The 19181-nt window shown below is 41.4% G+C and overlaps 1 protein-coding gene across 31 annotated transcripts in view; it reads right to left on the bottom strand.

The window, feature by feature from the left end:
- CLASP2 (cytoplasmic linker associated protein 2) overlaps nt 1-19181 on the bottom strand; it is a 261567-nt gene that overhangs the window by 47056 nt on the left and 195330 nt on the right. For 16 of the 31 annotated variants that reach the window (XM_075921810.2, XM_075921815.2, XM_089776567.1 and 13 more), the window contains 4 exons: nt 18765-18871; nt 14638-14661; nt 13928-14172; nt 8165-8228 (listed from right to left, as the gene is read on the bottom strand). In XM_075921810.2, coding sequence (XP_075777925.1) covers nt 8165-8228; nt 13928-14172; nt 14638-14661; nt 18765-18871 — 440 coding nt within the window. The remainder of the gene's footprint in view (nt 1-8164; nt 8229-13927; nt 14173-14637; nt 14662-18764; nt 18872-19181) is intronic. The other 15 variants (XM_075921811.2, XM_075921818.2, XM_075921820.2 and 12 more) reach the window with 1 other exon arrangement.

Raw genomic sequence — 19181 nt, 5'->3', positions numbered from 1 at the left:
CCTCTCCTTAACCTTTTCTCTCCCTGCCCAACATAATCCAAACCAGCTGCCCTTGCCTGATGCACACATATCCCCTCCCAGACCCTGCAGCCCAATCCCCTGCCCTATGTCATAACCCCCTTGCCACCCAAAGTCACAACTCAACCCCCTGAATCGCCTCCTACATCCCAGTCCTTTGCCCCAGCTCACAACCCCCTCCTTCACCTAAACTCCCTCCCGGATATCATACCCCTTCCTGCATCTCAAACCCTTACCCCAAACTCCCTTCTACATCCAACCTTCATCCCAGTCCCTGCACTTCCTCCATTAGTATCATGGAAGAGTATGGCCACTGACCACTTAACCAAATTCTAGGAGTGGACCCCCATCAAAAATTATTGCCCATCCCTATGACAGATGAATAGAAGCTAGTTTATCCTGTACATCTCAGATAAAATGAGTCCTTGTTATTTTCAATTAGGACAGTCAAGTCACTGAGGGTACGTCTAGACTACATGCCTCTGTCGCCAGAGGCATGTAGATTAGGAGACCAGGCATAGGAAAATGAAGCGGCGATTTAAATAATCGCCACTTCATTTAAATTTACATGGCTGCTGCGCTGAGCCGACAAACAGCTGATCAGCTGTTTGTCGGCTCAGCGCGGTAGTCTGGACGCGCGGGTGTCGACATCCCAGGAGGCATACCTGGGTGGTCGACAAATGCCTTTGATGTCAACACCCACGCGTCCAGACTACCGCGCTGAGCCGACAAACAGCTGATCAGCTGTTTGTTGGCTCAGCGCAGCAGCCATGTAAACTTAAATGAAGCGGCGATTATTTAAATCGCCGCTTCATTTTCCTATGCCTGGTAGCTTAATCTACATGCCTCTGGCGACAGAGGCATGTAGTCCAGACGTACCCTGAGTTATCACCCAAGCTTAATGCAAAAAACTCACACTTATAAATATCGCAGCTAATCACACTGTTAAAAATAGAATTCCAATTGAAAGTCATAATTTTGGATTTTTTTTACATTTTGAAATATATTGATTTGAATTACAACACAGAATACAAAGTGTATAGGGCTCATTCGAAAAATGAGCAAAAGAAAGTAGTTTTCAATTTACTTCCTCCAAGTACTATAGTGCAATCTCTTTATCGTGAAAAATGTAACTTACAAATGTAGATTTTTTTTGTTACATAACTGCACTCCCCCTCCATTTCAGAGGATGTAATTCCAAGAAAAAAAAGCATTAATTAAATTCCTGACCAAACTCCCTGGGGGAGAATTGTATGTTTCCTGCTCTGTTTTACCCACATACTCTCATATATTTCATTTTATAGCTAGCTCGGATAATGACCCAGACCATGTTCATTTTAAGACCACTGTCACTGTAGATTTGATAAAACACAAAGAAGGTACCAATGTGAGATTTCAAAAGACAGTTTAAGACTCTGCAAGCTTGCAGACAGAAGAGTTAATGGGCTCAGGCCCCTCCCTTGGTTGGCGCCAGAAGTCCCATGTCCAGAGAACCCTGAGTGCTTTTCCCTCCCCAGCCAGAGGACCTGGGCTCTCTCAGACATGCCTCCTCCTGCCCAGAGGAGCCTCAGGTTGGTTGCGTCTCCCTTCCCTTCCTCAGACCCAGCCTGCTCTGAGGAAAAGCATCTCTCCAAAAATGCTTTTGATATGCACTATGCAGGTTCAGGGGCAGCTAAATAGCAAATACTTTCGCTAAGCTGCACTGGAACCTGCATAAAGGCATATAAAAAATGTCTTTGGAGACGCTTTTCTCCAAGGCAAGTTAGCTGTGGCTGACCTGAGGCTCCTCAAGGTGGGGAGAAGAGGCATGGCTGTAATCTGTCGGAGTCTCTCGGTGGGAAGGTGCCTAGGGCTTCTCAGGGCAGGGGTGTTGTGTGACTTTGGCTGAGGGAAGAGAGCGGGGGGGTTTTCAGCTCCAGCCATGGAGGAGGGTACAGAAAGAGAGAGAGGAGCTGGGAAGTAGCCTCCGAGAACAGGGGCTCCATCCTCTGTCCGTACCTGCAGCACACTGGGCAATTTCAAAGGGCCTGGTGGGGTTCCCAATTACTGCTATGGCAGCAGTGGCCAGGGCCCTGAACCTTTTAAATCTCTTGGGCAGTTGCCCGCTTTGCCCTGCCCCCCTGCCGGTCAGTGGGCCTGTGAATCTGAAGTGCATTCCATAATCTGAGACGGACAAGGTATGGGGCAGTCTTTCAGAAGTCTTAAAAGAACACCACTAATGTGGAAACTACAGACCCTGAAAGACCAAAGAGGAAAACCAGTCTTCTTGTATGTGAGGTTAGGTATATGAAGTAAGTATCTGTTTTTAATTCTAAATGTGCTAATGAGGACCATCAGTAATACTCAATGGCTCAGTTCTTAAGACAATGACCCATTAATAGTTTTAAACAAATTTACATTTGTAAATTTGACTTTCATGATAAAGAATTTGAACTACAGTACTTGTATAATGTAAATTGAAAAATACTATTTGCTATTTTTCACAGAGCAAGTATTTGTAATAAAAAATAACTATATAAGTGAGAACTGTACACTCTGTATTCTGTGTTGTAACTTAAATCAGTATACTTAACTCAGTATACTTGAAAATGTAGAAAAGTTCAGAAGTATTTAAATAATTGGTATTCTATTGTTTAGAAATGTGATTAATCACTTGGCAGCCCTACTTTCAATATGCAGAATACTTACAATTCAAGATAAGCTCTAAATTATATATAATCATGAAGTTTTAAAAATGCTTTATATTTTATTTCATGTTAGCATCTGTACTGCTGTACTCAGTTGTCTGAGGTCTTCACTTCAACTGAGTTTTGTTATTGGAGCATTAAATAAGGCACAATGGTGCACCCACTAGGAAAGAGAAAAGTTAAAGAACAAAATAAAAAATACAACCCAAAAATGGAGATTCAATAAAATAAGTTAGATAAAACTGCTCTTAGACACCTAGAAAATATAATAATAGTTATAGCATCCTCCTGATTTATGAAATGCTGGTACATATTTGCCTCGTAAAAAGCTACTGTGAAAAAAAAAAAAAAGCTACTGTAATGTGAAAAAAGCATGATGTTTTATTACTGATACCAATATATTCTCTACCTGTATGGTCACTACATACTAATGACCATATAAAAAAACCATTCTGTAGAGCCCTAATTTCCAACCAGTCATTTATTTTGAGACTAATACACCATAACCCATTACCATTAAAAAACATATAAGATCTGAAGTATATACTTGAGGTTGCCAATCAACCTTGTATTGTACAATTTAACTGATTTTTCTCACATCAGATACATCATTGTATTAACTCAATATATTCCTAAGAATCACTTTAATGTTACCTTTGCAATAAACACTACAACCTTACAAGAATATTTAAAAATGTTTCTATTTAGATACAATAAATTAATATTTACTTGACTGCAATTATCCCGTATTAATAAAAGAGAAAGTGATTTTTTTTCAAATCTCAAATTAGGTGGATCTAAACACTAAATAGTTTCCTTACATGCTACCAATTAACTCAAAGAAAATTAAGAACATATACCCATGTCTCATCACCTGCTTGCAAAAAGTTGCTAAATCATTCATACAAGCACCTCTCAAAATTCAATTATTATAATCAGGGCTATCTAGGGACTACAGTGAGCCCTCGCTACTTCGCGGTTCGACCATCGCGGATTCACGACTTCGCGGACTTTTTTCATTACGTATGTACAGTATATATTATAAAAGAAATATATCGCGGATTTTCCGGAAATTTCGAAAATAGCCGCGATATATGAAGACCCCAAATACGTAAATATGGTGTCCCTACTTCGCGGATTTTCAGCTATCGCGGTCGGGTTTGGAACCTATCTACCGCGATAAACGAGGGTTCACTGTATAATAAAAAACCCCCACTTACCTGCAATTAATCTTGTGATTTATCCCACTATTAAATAGATGCCATTTATTTAAAATAAATATTTTAAGTTTTCTACATATTGATTTCAATTATAACACAGACACAGAGTATACAGTGTTCACTTTAGTTTTTTTGCACTGTAAAAACAAACAAAAAAAATTATTTTTCAATTCCCCTGCTACAAGTACTATAGAGCAATCTCTTTATTGTGGAACTGTAACTTACAAACGTAAAATTCTGTAAAAAAAACTGCATTCAAAAATAAAACAATGTACAACTGCAGAGCTTACAAGTCTTTTAAAGCCTATTTCTTGCTCAGCTAATTACTCAGCCTAAGAAGTTAGGTTACAATTTGTAGTAGATAATACTGCCTCCTCCTTGTTTACAATGTAACCTGAAAGTGAGAACAGGCATACAGATGGCATTGTTGTAGCTGGCATTGCAAGATATTTACACACCAGATGCACTAAAGATACATATGCTGTTTTGGAAAAAATTGATAAACCTAACAGTAACAGGTCCTCGGAACTGGATGGCATTCACCCAAAAGTTCTAAAAGAACTCAAATGGGAAATTGCAGAACTATTAGCTGTGGTTTGTATCCTATCCTTTAAATCAGCTTCTGTACCTAATGACTGGAAGATAGCTAAAGTTACACCAATATTTAAAAAGGGCTCTAGAGGTGATTCTGTCAATTACAGACTGGTAAGCCTAACGTCAGTAACTGGCAAATTGGTTGAAACTATACAGGCAGTCCCCGACTTACGCGGATCCAACTTATGTCGGATCCGCACTTACGAATGGGGCTTTCTCGCCCCGGAGGTCGAGGTGGCGGATTGCTGCCTGCGAGCTCCGGGGCGAGAAAGCCCCGTTCGTAAGCTGCTCCCGGTGCCCCTGGTCTGCTGGAGACCGTCTCCAGCAGACCAGGGGCACCGAGACTGAAGCCGCAGCCGCGGCGGGGTCCCGCGCCTCTGAGACTTTGCCAGAGCAAAGCCTCAGAGGCGCGGCACCCCGCTGCCGCTGCGGCTCTGCTCCCCGTGTCCCTGGTCTGCTGGAGGGGGGGGGGCACAGCTAGTGTGCCCCCCCCCCCTCAGCAGACCAGGCTTTTGTTGTGGACCCTGGGGCAGAGCAGCTGGGGCGCTGCCGATTGGTCCTGCAGCGCCGCTCTGGGCACTACTGGACCAACCCGGCAGCACCCCAGCTGCTCTGCCCCAGGTCCTGATTCAGCCGCTGCTGGTCAGCAGTGGCTGAATCAGGACACCTGGGGCAGAGCAGCTGGGGTGCTGCTGGGTTGGTCCAGTAGCGCCAAGGAGCGAGGAGTGGTGCTACTGGAGCAACCCAGCAGCACCCCAGCTGCTCTGCCCCAGGCGTCCCCAAGTCAGCCGCTGCTGAAACTGACCAGCGCTGACTATAGGAAGCCCGAGGCAGAGTTGCTCTGCCCCGGGCTTCCTGGAATCAGCCGCTGATCAGTTTCAGCAGCAGCTGACTTGGGGACGCTTGGGGTTCTTAAGTTGAATCTGTATGTAAGTCAGAACTGGCGGTCAGTTTCAGCAGCGGCTGAATCTGGACGCCAGTTCCGACTTGCATACAGATTCAACTTAAGAACAAACCTACAGTCCCTATCTTGTACGTAACCCGGGGACTGCCTGTAGTAAAGAATAAAATTGTCAGACATGGATGAATATAATTTGTTGAGGGAAAGTCAGCATGGTTTCTATAAATGGAAATCATGCCTTACTAATCTGCTAGAGTTCTCTGAGGGGGCCAACGAATATGTGCACAAGGGGGATCCAGTGGATGTAGTATACTTAGATTTCCAGAAAGCCTTTGACAAGGTCCCTCACCAAAGGCTCATTAAGTCAAGTAAGTTCTCATAGGATACGAGGGAAGGTCCTTTTGTGGACTGATGACTGGTTAAAAGACAGGAAACAAAGAGTAGAAATAAATGGTAAGTTTTCTGAGTGGAGAGAGGTAACTAGTGGTATCCACCCAGGAGTCTGTCCTGCGAACCATCCTATTCAACTTATTTATAAATGATGTAGAGACGGGGTAAACAGGGAGGTGGCAAAATTTGCAGATACCACCAAACTGATCAAGATAGTTAAGACCAAAGCAGACTGTGAAGAGCTTCAAAAAGTTCTCACCAAACTAAGTGATTGGGCAACAAAATGGCAAGTGAAATGTAACATTGATAAATGTATAGTAATGCACATTGGAAAACATAATCCCAACTATATATACACAATACGATGAGGACTAATTTGGCTACAACTACGCAAGAGAGAGATCTCAGAGTCATTGTGATAGTTCTCTGAAAACATCCACTCAGTGTGTAGTGGCACTGAAAAAAGCAAATAGAATGTTAGAAGTTAATAAAAAAAAGGGATAGATAATAAGACAGAAAATATCTTACTGCCTCTATATAAACCCATGCTACGCCTACATCTTAAATACTGCGTACATATGTGGTTGCCTCATCTCAAAAAAGATATATTGGCACTGAAAAAGATTCAGAAAGGGCAACAAAATTGATTAGGGGCTTGGAACGAGTCCCAATTGAAGATAGATAAAGACTGACCTTTCAGCCTACAAAAGAGGAGACTAAGGGGGAATATGATAGAGGTCTATAAAATCATGACTGGTGTCGGAAAAGTGAATACAGAAAAGCTATTTACTTATTCCCACAATATAAGAACTAGGGGTCACCAAATGAAATTAATAGGCAGCAAGTTTAAAACAAAACAAAGTTTTTCTTCACTCAGAGCATAGTCAACCTGTGGAACTCCTTGCCGGAGGATGCAAGGAGTTTTTTTAATGGGGTTCAAAAAAGAGCTAGGTAGATTCATGGAGGTTAGGTCCATCAATGGCTATTAGCCAGGAGGGGTAGGAATGGTGTCCCTAGCCTCTTTCTCTGGAAGTGGAAGTCAGGGGAGGGATCACATGAGGATTACCTGTTGTGATCCCTCCCTCTGGAACATCTGGTATTGGTCACTGTCAGTAGAGAGAATATTGGGCTAGATGGACCTTTGGTCTGATCCAGTATGGCAGTTCTTATGCTCCTTCATGCTTCGACCACCATTCCAGAGGACATGTGTCCAGGCTAATGATGACTTCTGCTTAGTAATGATCCAAAACAGTCTGGACTGATGCATGTTCATTTTCATTATCTGAGTCAGAGGTCACCAGCAGGATGTTTATTTTCCTTGTAGTGGTTTGTGTTCTACATCAGAGTGTTGCTCTTAAGAGTTCTGAAAATATGTTCCACATCTCATCCCGCTCAGAATTTGGAATGCACTTCAGATTCTTAAATCTTGGGTTGAGTGCTGAAATCTCACATTGGTATCTACTTTGTTCTGTCCATTTGTAGTACATTTTTTCTTAAAACAAATATCATCCAAGACTGTTATAGCACAAAATACGTGGCAGAATTCAAGTAAAATAGATTAAGAGACTTTCAATTCTTCTCCAAGGAGTTAACTCACAAATTAATTAACACATTGTTTTGGTTTTTTTTTTTTTTTAAATGAACATCAGCAGCACGGGAGCATGTCCAAAGCAGGAAAGGCAGGCTAAACATTTGTATATCAGGCACGTAACATGAGCTACAAAAGTGCTACGTGAATACCCATTCTTTCAAATGACATTGTAAATAAGAAGCAGACAGCAGTACCTCCAGTCAATGTAAACAAACTTGTTTGTCTTAGCGATTGTCAGAATAAGAAATAGGACCAAGTGGACTTGTAGGCTCTAAAGTTTTAGAGTGTCCTGTTTGTGTTATGTAACTGAAGAAAATCTACATTTGTAACTTGCACTTTCATGATAAAGATATTGCACAATATTTCTAGGAAGTGAATTGAAAAATACTAATTATTTTTTTATCAACTTTACAGAGCATATATTTGTAATTCACAATGCTACTATAAAGTGAGCACTGTACGCTTTTCTGTGTGCAATTGACACTCTCAAATCAATATTGAAAACACAGAAAAACAAGTATTGAATACATTTTATTTGGTATTCTATTGTGTAACACTGTGATTGACCGTGATTAATTTTGTAGAGTTAATAGAATAAATTAACAGAGATTAATAGACAGCCCTACTTATAATAAACCTTTTGCCATAAAGATGTAAGTGTGCAAATGAATGCTAGCTAATATAATTTACAGAAGTAGTTCAAGATTTCAGTGTGCTGAAGGCAAATCAATAAAGAAATATCAACAAAAAAAACAAAACATACCTTGCTATGAGGGTCAGCAAACATCCTTGTGAAGATTTCACACAATCTTTTCAATTCAACGCGACTGTTAAAATGATTTAACAACTAATTAGTCAACTATGGTTACTATAAGGAATTATTTTAAAATGATACAGATTGATACTTCAAGCCCAAAGTTCAGTTTCAGGTCTTAAAAAACACTTTTAAATAGAAAGATTTTTATTTTTGTATAAAATTTTATTTGAAGTTTAACTTCAGTTTAAAAACATTCTTACATACTATCTGCAATCCAAATAACATAGTGCTGTACTAATGAAGAAAACACAGTGGAACTGAGAACAAGCAAAAGTGAAAATGGTAACTATTGAATAGTTAACCTTAAAATTCTATTTTCATGATCTGTGAATGCAGATAAAACTTGTTTTTAAATATGACTTAATCCAGTAATATCTCTTTATACAACATTTATATTAAACCAAAACAATTTTTATATTTCCAGTTATGATAATTTGAATATGAAACAGTACATTAGAAACTTTCTTAGTCTCTAAGGATATATCTACAAAGCAGTTAGGAAGGTACTTTCCAACACAGGTAGAATGACATAAGCTAGCATGCTAAAAAGAGTAGTGTGGCCATGAAAGCAAGTGGTAGAAGCATAGGCTACTAGTTCCACATAGCCAGAGGAACAGGCTGGATCAGTGGTCCCCAACGTTTTGGGGCTGCCGGGCACCTGGGGGCAGGGCCGCTCACGCGCCGCGCGTACGGGGGTGGGGCTGCTCATGGGCCACGTGCTTCGGGGTGGGGCCAAGCATGCGCCGCACGCCCGGGGCCAGCACCGGCATGTGCCACGACCCTGGGCAGAGGCCGCCCAGGTGCCGCGCGCCCGGGGCCGGCACCGGTATGTGCCGCGACCCCGGTGTAACAGGGTCCCCCCGCCTTCTCATCAATATACTTGAGCAGTGACATTGAATATGCAATAACTGTCATTAATAGTTAGATAGATAGTTCTAGCTTCTACTGCACACATCACCATGTGCTGCTGCACACAGCACGCAAGTAGCTGCACATGTCACCACGTGCTGTTGCACACAGTACACTCACCTCAGACAGTTAGGAGCTGTTTATTCAGGCATCCAATCAGAGACCTTTGTTTACCCAAACAAGGTCCAATGAGTTTAAAGCTACAGCTCATAAATATTCATGGAGAGAGACTACTTAAGTTCTAGTTCACCTTTCCCGCTTGCTTGCTGTTCGCTTTGCTTCGCTTCTGCAGCGTTCCACCCTATCCCCTGTCCATGTCTATAGATAGCTAGGTTAGGTAGAGGTTCGTCATCGAGTCTGTCCGTTAGTATAATGCGTCGGTTCTACGCTCAAGCGGCCGGGGTATTATATCGTGATGGGAGGCGTCATGTTAGTTTAGTTAGGGATTTTGTGTATCCAGTCTGGGTACAGAAGTAGCTCGTCTATCGCCAGTTCCAGCTGAAGAGTGGAATCAACCCAAAGGACAGCGCCAGGCAACTTACCAGCAGTGAATCCTGCGTCCAGGAGCCGAAGGCCCCAGAGGAGGACTTCACCACCTGCCTGCATTCCACCTGTCCCCAGGGTCAACAAGGGACCGCCTCTCTGTTCCTCGCCAAGGGCTCGGAAGGAGCCTAAGGCTTGAGGTCGAGAGCACCGCAGAGGACATCGCTGCGAGGGATCGCCTCCTAGTCTCTCGCTAGAGGCTTTAATTAGCCAAAGGCTTGAGAGACAGGTGCGTCACCGTCCATCGTCAACGACTGGAATTGTAATTATTGTCTGTGTAATCCTTGTGATTGTGGGGTACTTTTCTATCCTCCTATTGCTTCTTGGGTTGGGATACTAAGAGTGTTTACCTATTTCCTTGTTGTACCTTTTAAATTTTTACAATATATGGTTCGGCCCCTTTAAACTGTGTAACGTTTTTATTTCTCTGCGGCAAGTTAATCAACAAACACCTATGATAGATGAGGTTTGGTGGTATCTGCAACTTCCACTGAGGTTTAATTAATTAATTAGTAGTAATCAGATTGCAAATCTAGGCTTAAGCATCCCTCAGTGTAACACCGGGCAGGGGCTGCCCAGGTGCTGTGCGTCCTGGGGCCGGCACCGGCATGTGCCGCACACCCGGGGCCAGGGCCGGCACCAGCATGTGCTGCGACCCCGGGCAGGGGCCGCTCAGGCGCCGCATGCACAGGGCCGGCACCGGCATACGCCGTGATCCCAGGGCAGGGGCCGCCCATGCGCCCGGGGCTGGCACCTGCCGCACGCCCAGGTGTGGGGCCAACCCAGATTGCTCCGCGGGCGCACATAAATGGCCCTGCAGGCGCCATGGCGCACTCGGTCACTGCATTGGGGACCACTGGGCTGGATTCTACTAAAGTGACAAGTCCAAGGTGTGGCCTGGCCCACCGTGGCCAAACTTCTGTTTTTAGTACAGAAGTTTGAGCAAAGCTAGAATGTTCCTGTCCACCTGTCCTGGAAAGCACCCTTTCAGCAGCTGTGTTGATATACCCTAGGGGTGCGTCTAGACTGGCATGATTTTGCCAAAATCTGGCTGCCTGTCTACACTGGCCGTGAGTATTTGCGCAAGAACACTGACTTCGTAATGTTCAAAATCAGTGGTTCTTGAGCAAATACTCAGACGCTCATACTCAGGGATAAGCCCTCTTGCATAAGTATTCTTACGCAAGAAGACCAGTGTAGACAGCCACGTTAATATCTTGTGCAAGAAAGCCCGATGGCTAAAATGGCCATCGGAGCTTTCTTGCGCAAGAGAGCATCTACACTGGCACGGATGCTTTTGTGCAAAGGCACATGCCAGTATAAGCCCCAAAATAAGCATTACAAATGCAGGAAATTAAAAGTACATTTAAAAGAAATGTAAACATGCCAACGTATGGGAATGCTGTTAAGGGAACAAACCTTAACTCTGCTTTATAAACATATCATTGCAATGACTAGCAATTATGATTACTGCACCACAATCCCAGATTAAACTGAACTGATTTTTAAAGAAATGTTTTTTTTAAAAATGTTTCCCCTTTTAAAAGGGAAAGATAAGGTTGTCTAAGTGCCTTATCTGTATATCTACATATGTTAACACATTTGGATTTATTTTAAATGTAATTTTAAATCTGAATTTCTTAAGTTTCTAATGCTTGTTTTTAGCATAAAGTTCTTACATACATTACTAACATATAGTCACACTTAACTAGTGTTTAAGTTTTCATCTACGATTCACTTAGAAAAAACCTTCATATTGTACACTAACAAAAAAACCCTCAGGAGGAAGGTTAACCATGTAGCATTTCTATTGATTTGAAGATCTGCAGCATAAACCCAAAGTCTTCATTTTGGTTTGATTTTTAGAATGAGATTACCTAGCATGCTCTGGATGCTTTACTCACTTTGGAGGAACACAAAGCAGATAAGACATACACTTCAGTTTTTCCCCTCCCTCCTGCTCCTTCTCTTTCCCCCCCCAAATTCCCTGCACATCACCCCACAATACTACACATCCTGCTCTCCTTCTTGAGTAGATCTGGTACAGTGGTTTTTTTTTTTTTTTAAATGTAGGACTAATGGTCACTTTTGCCATTATTTTTCTTAACTTGGCATTTCTTCTTTAACAGGAGCTAAAGAATAATGTTTTTCTATGAATAATTTTTCTTTTCAAAATAGCTCCTGTCTTCTATTGTCCTCCATGAAAAAAAAAGCCACAGCTGGACTAAACGGCCCTTTCAAAGTGACTACTAGCTCCCTAAAAATAGCTTAGCTTGATATAAGTAACTTGCCTCATTTCTAAATAAGCATGTCTTGGAAGATGAATTAAAATTTAAGTTGTAAACAGGGGCTTGACAAGCAGTACTCTGGATGTCTGTCTTAACTAAAATAAAGCAGCAACACTCTAATTCTAGCAACTATGAACAAGCTCGAATGTAAAGACTATGTTCTTCATGAACAGCATATGGACAGAGAATCCTGCACAGGGATTTATTCCTGCAAAATAACTAAGCTAATCCAAAAGTGTGTGATGTAATGTATAGTAAATGCAGTATCATGTGCAAATGTACATTCAAGAAATGGTTTTCTGTTTATTTCTGGATCCTGGAATCCAGGCACCCTGGAATCCAAAGAGTGATTTGGATTCCAGAGAACCAGATAAAGTGTTCTTGATAAGCCCAATTGAAAAGCTCTGAGAGAGAATCCTAGCACATAAGTATCCTAGGACTGCAGCATATCACCCTATTCTGAGCTAAGCGAGATAGTGGTTATTCCCAAAATTCCAACTCTCAATAGTATAAGAGTATTGGGATGAGGAACAGGGATCTCTGGTGTTTATGTAAAAGTAAAAGGGTTCAAGCAGGTTTCCTTTCTGATCTGAGGATAATTTTTGCAGTTACTTCTGTGTCTGCAAGTACCTTGTCCACCTTCTTGCTAAAAGAGTTTGTGTCTGGTAAATTTTATACAGCTCATAGTGTTTGATCTGTGTAAATCGAATACAGTAAACTTCCGATAATACGGCACCTTTAGGACCCAGGGGGTGCCGGATTATCAGATATGCCAGACTATCGGAAGGGGGGATGCCACCCCAGAACGCTCATAGCCCCCCCTTCCCATAGTCCGGCTCTGCTCCAGGCATCCCTGATTCAGCCACTGCTAGTCAGTTTCAGCAGCGGCTGAATCGGGGACGCCTGCAGCAGAGTAGCTCGAGTGCTGCCGGGTTGGTCCGGTAGCGCTGACCCTTGGCACGGCGAGACCAACCCGGCAGCACCCCAGCTGCTCTTGGGGACGCCGCCTGGGGCAGAGCAGCTGGGGTGCTGCTGGGTTGGTTCCGCAGCGCTGCTCCTCAGCGCTACTGGACCACCCCACCCGGCAGCACCCCAGCTGCTCTGCCCCAGGTGTCCCCAAGTCAGCCTCTGCAGATACTGATCAGCGGCTGACTCCGGGAAGCCCGAGGCAGAGCAGCTCTGCCTCGGGCTTCCTGGAGTCAGCCACTGGTCAGTTTCAGCAGTGGCTGAATCGGGCCATCTGGGGCACTGCCGGGTTGTTCCCGCAGCCCCGAGGGGCAGCGCTACGGGATCTACCCGGCAGCACTCCAGCTGCTCTGCCCCCGGCTTCCCCGATTCAGCTGCTGGTCAGTTTTAGCAGCGGCTGAATCTGGGAAGCTGGGGGCAGAGCAGCTCCAATGCTCCGGCTGCCCAAAGTACTTCCGGGTTCCTGATGGTGCCGGACCTCAGGAGTGCCGGACCATCGGAGTTTTACTGTATGTAGATCTACAGTCATAGGTTCCTCCAGATTATGTCATGAAAGAAATGGCCCTTGCTTTGGGCATCCACAGCTACTACATTCCAGGCATACTTATCTAAAGAAATCTTATGACGACTAATGTCTAAATTTTCAACAAGTAAAAACTTCAGGTTTTTTTAGCTGCATTTCTGAAAAATAGTCTCAAGAAAGCAGGAAACATTTTTGCATGGTCATAAGGGATGCACTGAAATCTTAGAAATAATACATATGCCAAGAAACTGATCACCAATTTTGTCTATTTACAGGATAATACATCTGCAAAAGATCTGCATTATTTATTCAGAAGAATATACTACTATGCTTATTTCAGTAAATTCAAACTAAAATTCCACCTGTTCTACAAAAGGCTCATCCTATATATTAACCCAATGGGAAAAATAAGCTTCAGCAGTAAAATAATGGTTGTCTCCACAAAGGAAAATTGTTCCTTTGTAAGAGACATTTTCTTACCTTAAAGTCCTCTGATTTTTTAATAAATTTTGTAGACCTAGAAGACCTTCTTTTCTTTCTGACCAGTTGGAGCTAGCACAGCGATTGAGGACCTCTGCCACATCTTCTGTCTGCCGCATATATGTAGGTATGCTGCCATTGCGAGAGCTGTACGATCTTTCTGAACAGGCACTGGATGCATCACTGTTGGCATCATCATCAGAGTACATTCCATACGACTCATACCTCCTTCGTACAGGCTTTTTCTATCACATACAGACTTCCAGATTAGCAATGATCACCAAGAGTTCAACTTCGTTTTTGCATATATCTATAGAAAAGCTAGCACCTTCATGATCACCTGCACTGAAGTTATGGCTCCAATTACCGTGTTCAAGTTAAATAACATTAATATATCTTCACGTCAGATAACATAGGATGCCAAATGTAAAAATGAAGCCAACAGCACAACAGGTTATCTACCTAATAAATTTTCATCTGAATAAGTTTTACTTGTGAAACATGCAAATACTTATCATAATAGAGGGAGAACAGAGAAATGTAGCCATTTCATTCAACCTTATCAAAATATCAGTTTGAAGTTGTGTATTAAATATCAAATGTAATGACATTTTCTGTTACTTCTTTATGTTTAGTTTTGTACAATTTTAGTACATACTATATTAAATGTTAAGATATCAGAAGTAAGGGGAAAACAGTGATTTCTATACCTTCGTCCGTATGTCTCCTAAGAGCTGATAGCAGTAAATTATTAAAGAGAAATAGAGAAATTGAGAACATTGAGGTAAACTGCCATATTCTAGTATATCACTAATTTTCATTATAGAATCACCTATCACTGGAAGCAAGGATTTTTTTCAATATATTGAAGACAATGGTTACTAGTATGCAACTTTATATAAAATACAGGACTATGTAGCACTTTAAAGACTAACAAGATGGTTTATTAGGTGATTATCCATTACAAAGATAACTTCCCCAATTATCACCTCTAATATCATTAGCTCACAGACATTTACCTTCCCCCCCCCCATCTCCCTTCTGTTATGAAATTTGATTTGTCCTTTTCATAACAGAAGGGAGTTGGGGGGGGAAGGTAAATGTCTGTGAGTTAATGATATTAGAGGTGATAATTGGGGAAGCTATCTTTGTAATGGGTGAGATAATTAGAGTCTTTATTCAGACTCAGGTTTAAAGTGTCGAATTTAAACATGAATAACAGTTCAGAGGATTCTCTTTCAGGTGCAGCCTTAAAAGGCTTTTGAAGCAGGATGCAGGTAATTAAGTCGTTGAGACAATGGCTTGCCATTTCAACCAGAAAGGACATTGTCTCAACAACTTAATTACCTGCATCCTGCTTCAAAAGACTTTTAAGACTGCACTTGAAAGAGAATCCTCTGAACTGTTATTCATGCTTAAATTCGACACTGTACACCTGAGTCTGAATAAAGAATCTAATTATCTTACCCATTACAAAGATAGCTTCCCCAATTATCACCTCTAGTATCATTAGCTCACAGACCTTTACCTCCCCCCCCCATTCCCCTTCTGTTCTGAAATTTGATTTGTCCTTTTCATATGTGTTCATTTTTTAAAATTGTATCCTTTGGTATATATGGTTGTGACAATTTTCTTCCACTATTTGATCTGAGGAAGTGGGTCTGGCCCACGAAAGCTCATCACCTAATAAACCATCTTGTTAGTCTTTAAAGTGCTACATAGTCCTGTATTTTGTTTCAGCTACACCAGACTAACACGGCTACATTCCTATCACTATTCAACTTTATATAGTCTTTATTCTCACCATCTCTGATGCTTCCTGACTCTTACACAATAGTAATTCAACTTGAGGACCCTGTTATGTAAAATCAACTCTCTCAGCATCAAGCAAACAGATATTCCCAATTTTTGTAATTTTTTGACAACATGTTTCCCTCCTTTCTCTATTGTGGAAGTTTTCTGACCAGCCCTGCTCTCTGCATCTGTAACGTTCCACCCAACTCTGGAATTGCAAAGCTCATAGAATTACTAACACGTCTTATAAGAATTAATTTAAAACTACAAAAAATCCAATCTCCCTTCGTCCCCCTTGAACTGTAATAGGCCAAGAGATTAAGAAAAATGGACTTATTATCCTAAATGAAAAAACACAAACCTCTGTAAAAGAAACCTTGTATCCCTATTCTGAACAGAGGTATATAGTAAGAATTCTGTTTCATTATATATTCAAAGAAGCAAAAATATATGTAAATACTTTTTCCTTCATTGACATTACATTTTGCACAGAATTCTCACACGTCAATGCTGAGCAGCTTCAGGGATGCCCTTAAAACCAAAATCCCTGCAACAGATAGTGTAACAAGTAGACCTATGTTTAAATATGTGGAATTCTTTCATGGAAGGAAGGAATCCAGTATGTGCTCATAGCACCACATTATCAATGTAAGGCCTGATTTAAAGTGGACCAATCAGAGAGCTTGAAGCTCTATGAATTCAAATATTCGCTATCAAGAAAACGAATATTCATATGAAAAATGTGAATTGGCAGAATATGAATAGCTTGAAAGGAGCATTCATTAGTAGAATGAATGGTAGGCCACATTAATACCACAACAGAAAGGGCAGGCTTGTTAATTATGAGTTATTTCTAACATATAAAGTGGTGTATTATAGGCTCCTGAGAGAATGTGATTTTAATATAAATAACTTTTCATTTGAAAATTCAAATAAAACTGGATTCCACATTAATTAAATGCTGGCAGTTTGCTTGCATATTTGCAGTGTTTTGTTTTGTTTTAATTCTTTTAAATAATCTGCCATAACATTGTGGTAGTTGTCTACAGAAGTTAGATACTTGGGCAACGGGTGCCTTAAATATGTACCTACATGCTAAATACCACCTTCTGACAAAACACATGAGATCTACTTTGATTTCCACTACTTAGGTAAACTAAAGCACTGAATCTGAACAGTTGCTAATGTGAAAATAAGGCTAACAAAATATAGAAACAAAAAAGTAAAATATCTTGACTTAGTAGAGGAAAAAAAGTAAAGAAAATATCTTCAAAATATTCAGTCAACTTTTTATTTTAGGTGATTAAATAGGTGGGATTAGGTGGGAGTCATTTGAAATTTATTAATGGAACTTCTATCAGAAAGCATAAATTACTTGAAATTGAGATTTCTGTGGGAATGTGTCCATTTTGATAACTATCTGGTGGAACTCAGGCACGTTTCCAATGGAAACCCTCTTTCCTGTTTTTCTGCCGGCTTGCTTGCTGGGAACCTTGGTACCTCAGCTGTAGGTAACTGTGGAGCCCAGACTTCCATTCTCCTGGCTCCCAGATCTCAGGAAGCCCACAATCCTAGGTAGCTTGTGTAGTGGGGCACTACAAACACAGTGTCTCTTGGGAAAGTGTCTGCCAGTTCCTTGTCTGACCAGTCCACCATCTGACCAGCTCCTCACGTTATTTTAATGTCTCCCCGTCCATTCTTCTATGGAATGGAAATATTTTCAAAATCTAGAATTTTTCATGGAACAAAACTTTCAATGCTATTTAGCTCAGTAAACAGGTTCTTCATTTTTTGTGAAACATACAACTACATTAAGATGCTAGAACAGGGGTGGGCCTCCACAGGCGGGATCTGGCCCGCCATGTGGTCCAGATCTGGCTGACACCCTGCCTCTCTCCCGCACCCAGTCCAATAAGGGACTGTGTGTGTGGGGGTGGGGGGGGGGATGGAGGTTTGCAAAATCTCTTCCTGCTCTGCAAGGGCATGCAGCGCTTTCAATTTAAGCGCTGTGCAGCCCTTGCAGGGTGGGAGCAGGGAGCAGGAGACACTGCGCGCTCCTCCTGCCCCCAGGCCCTAACTGGCCTGGGGGGAGCTTGGGAAGTGTCCTCCTACCTTGAAAGGGGGCAGCGTGCCTAGAGGGAACCACCAGCTGTTCAGAACACTTGGCAGTTTTCTCTAGATAGGGGGGCAGGAGCAAAGTCTGTGCGCGCTCACCCATCCTCAGGCCAATCAGGTCTGTGGGAGGGGAAACAAAGAAGTGTCCTGGGCCCACCACTTCCAGGACAGCCCTGGTCCACGTCAAAAATTAGTGAAGTGGCCTCCATCTCATATTAATGCCCACTCGTGTACTAGAAAATATAGGATAAATATGATATGTTACCTAATTGCATGCATACATATTTGTTTTCCTGTTGAGTTGTGCTGCTCTACAAGGTAAACAGATGTCTTCTTATCCATGTTTTAATAGTTTTAAAGTTGTGATATAACTCTGACAGTCACCATCATGGAAAGTTCCAAGAGGATATCCTTGAAAATGAGTACCATCTGTACTGAAGAAGTTGACTATAGCTGGGAAATAAAACTACAGCCAAGTCCATCTTTGAATCACAAATCTACCATTTGTTCCATAGATGTACAATGGCAGAGTAACTTAACTTTCAATAGGTTTTAATTTTTTAACATTTCCATAATTAACATAATGCTGAGCAAGACACGGCTAATGGAAACCAGACCCAAAGAATCTATAATCTAGGGACAAGATCAGAACAGTTTCAGATTTTCGACACATTATTAATTTGCTTGTTCAGGACTCATCTTGTATCACACCAGCTTTTCAAGCTAGCATTTAAGCAAGATTCTGTGTCAATGAGCTAGCTCAGGTAAACAAAATATAATTTTGAACCTGAGAAATTAAATTGCTTTGCAATTCAGAGTGCACATAAATACACGTATGTAGAGAATATACATTTTAATACATATATAATATACATCATACAATTCTAAGTTTTTAGTCTACTTAAGATGATAAATGGAAGATTCTTACCAGGGCATCTGCTACTGCTTCTTCTACATCAGAACCTGTGTTCAGAACTCTCATAGCACTAACTGATGATGACAATCTACTTGATTGACTGATCCCAAACCCTGTACCTGCAATAACAGAATAAGAAAATAATAAAAATTTAAATCAGAACTGCAATATGGAAAATAAAATTTTAACCACTTAAAAAAAACCAAGCAGAAATACAGTTATTGGCAAGTGGTCCGTTCTATTTTATTTTTTTTATTTCAGTCAAATGAAATGTGGCAATTATTTGATTTACATTTTTTACAGAAATAGGATGGGAAAAAAATAAAATCAATGATTATACAGAATGTTTGATAAATATTTGTACTAAGAGAGAAAGGAATTAAGCAGTTCCACTAAGGCATTGGGACTGTGCTACAGAGCTATTATTCT

This window comes from Pelodiscus sinensis, chromosome 2, assembly GCF_052426305.1.
Source record: "Pelodiscus sinensis isolate ZL-2025 chromosome 2, ASM5242630v1, whole genome shotgun sequence".
Classification (NCBI taxonomy): Eukaryota; Metazoa; Chordata; order Testudines; family Trionychidae; genus Pelodiscus; species Pelodiscus sinensis.
The sequence above is the reverse complement of the archived record's forward strand: the minus strand, read 5'-3'. Positions and strand labels throughout refer to the sequence as shown.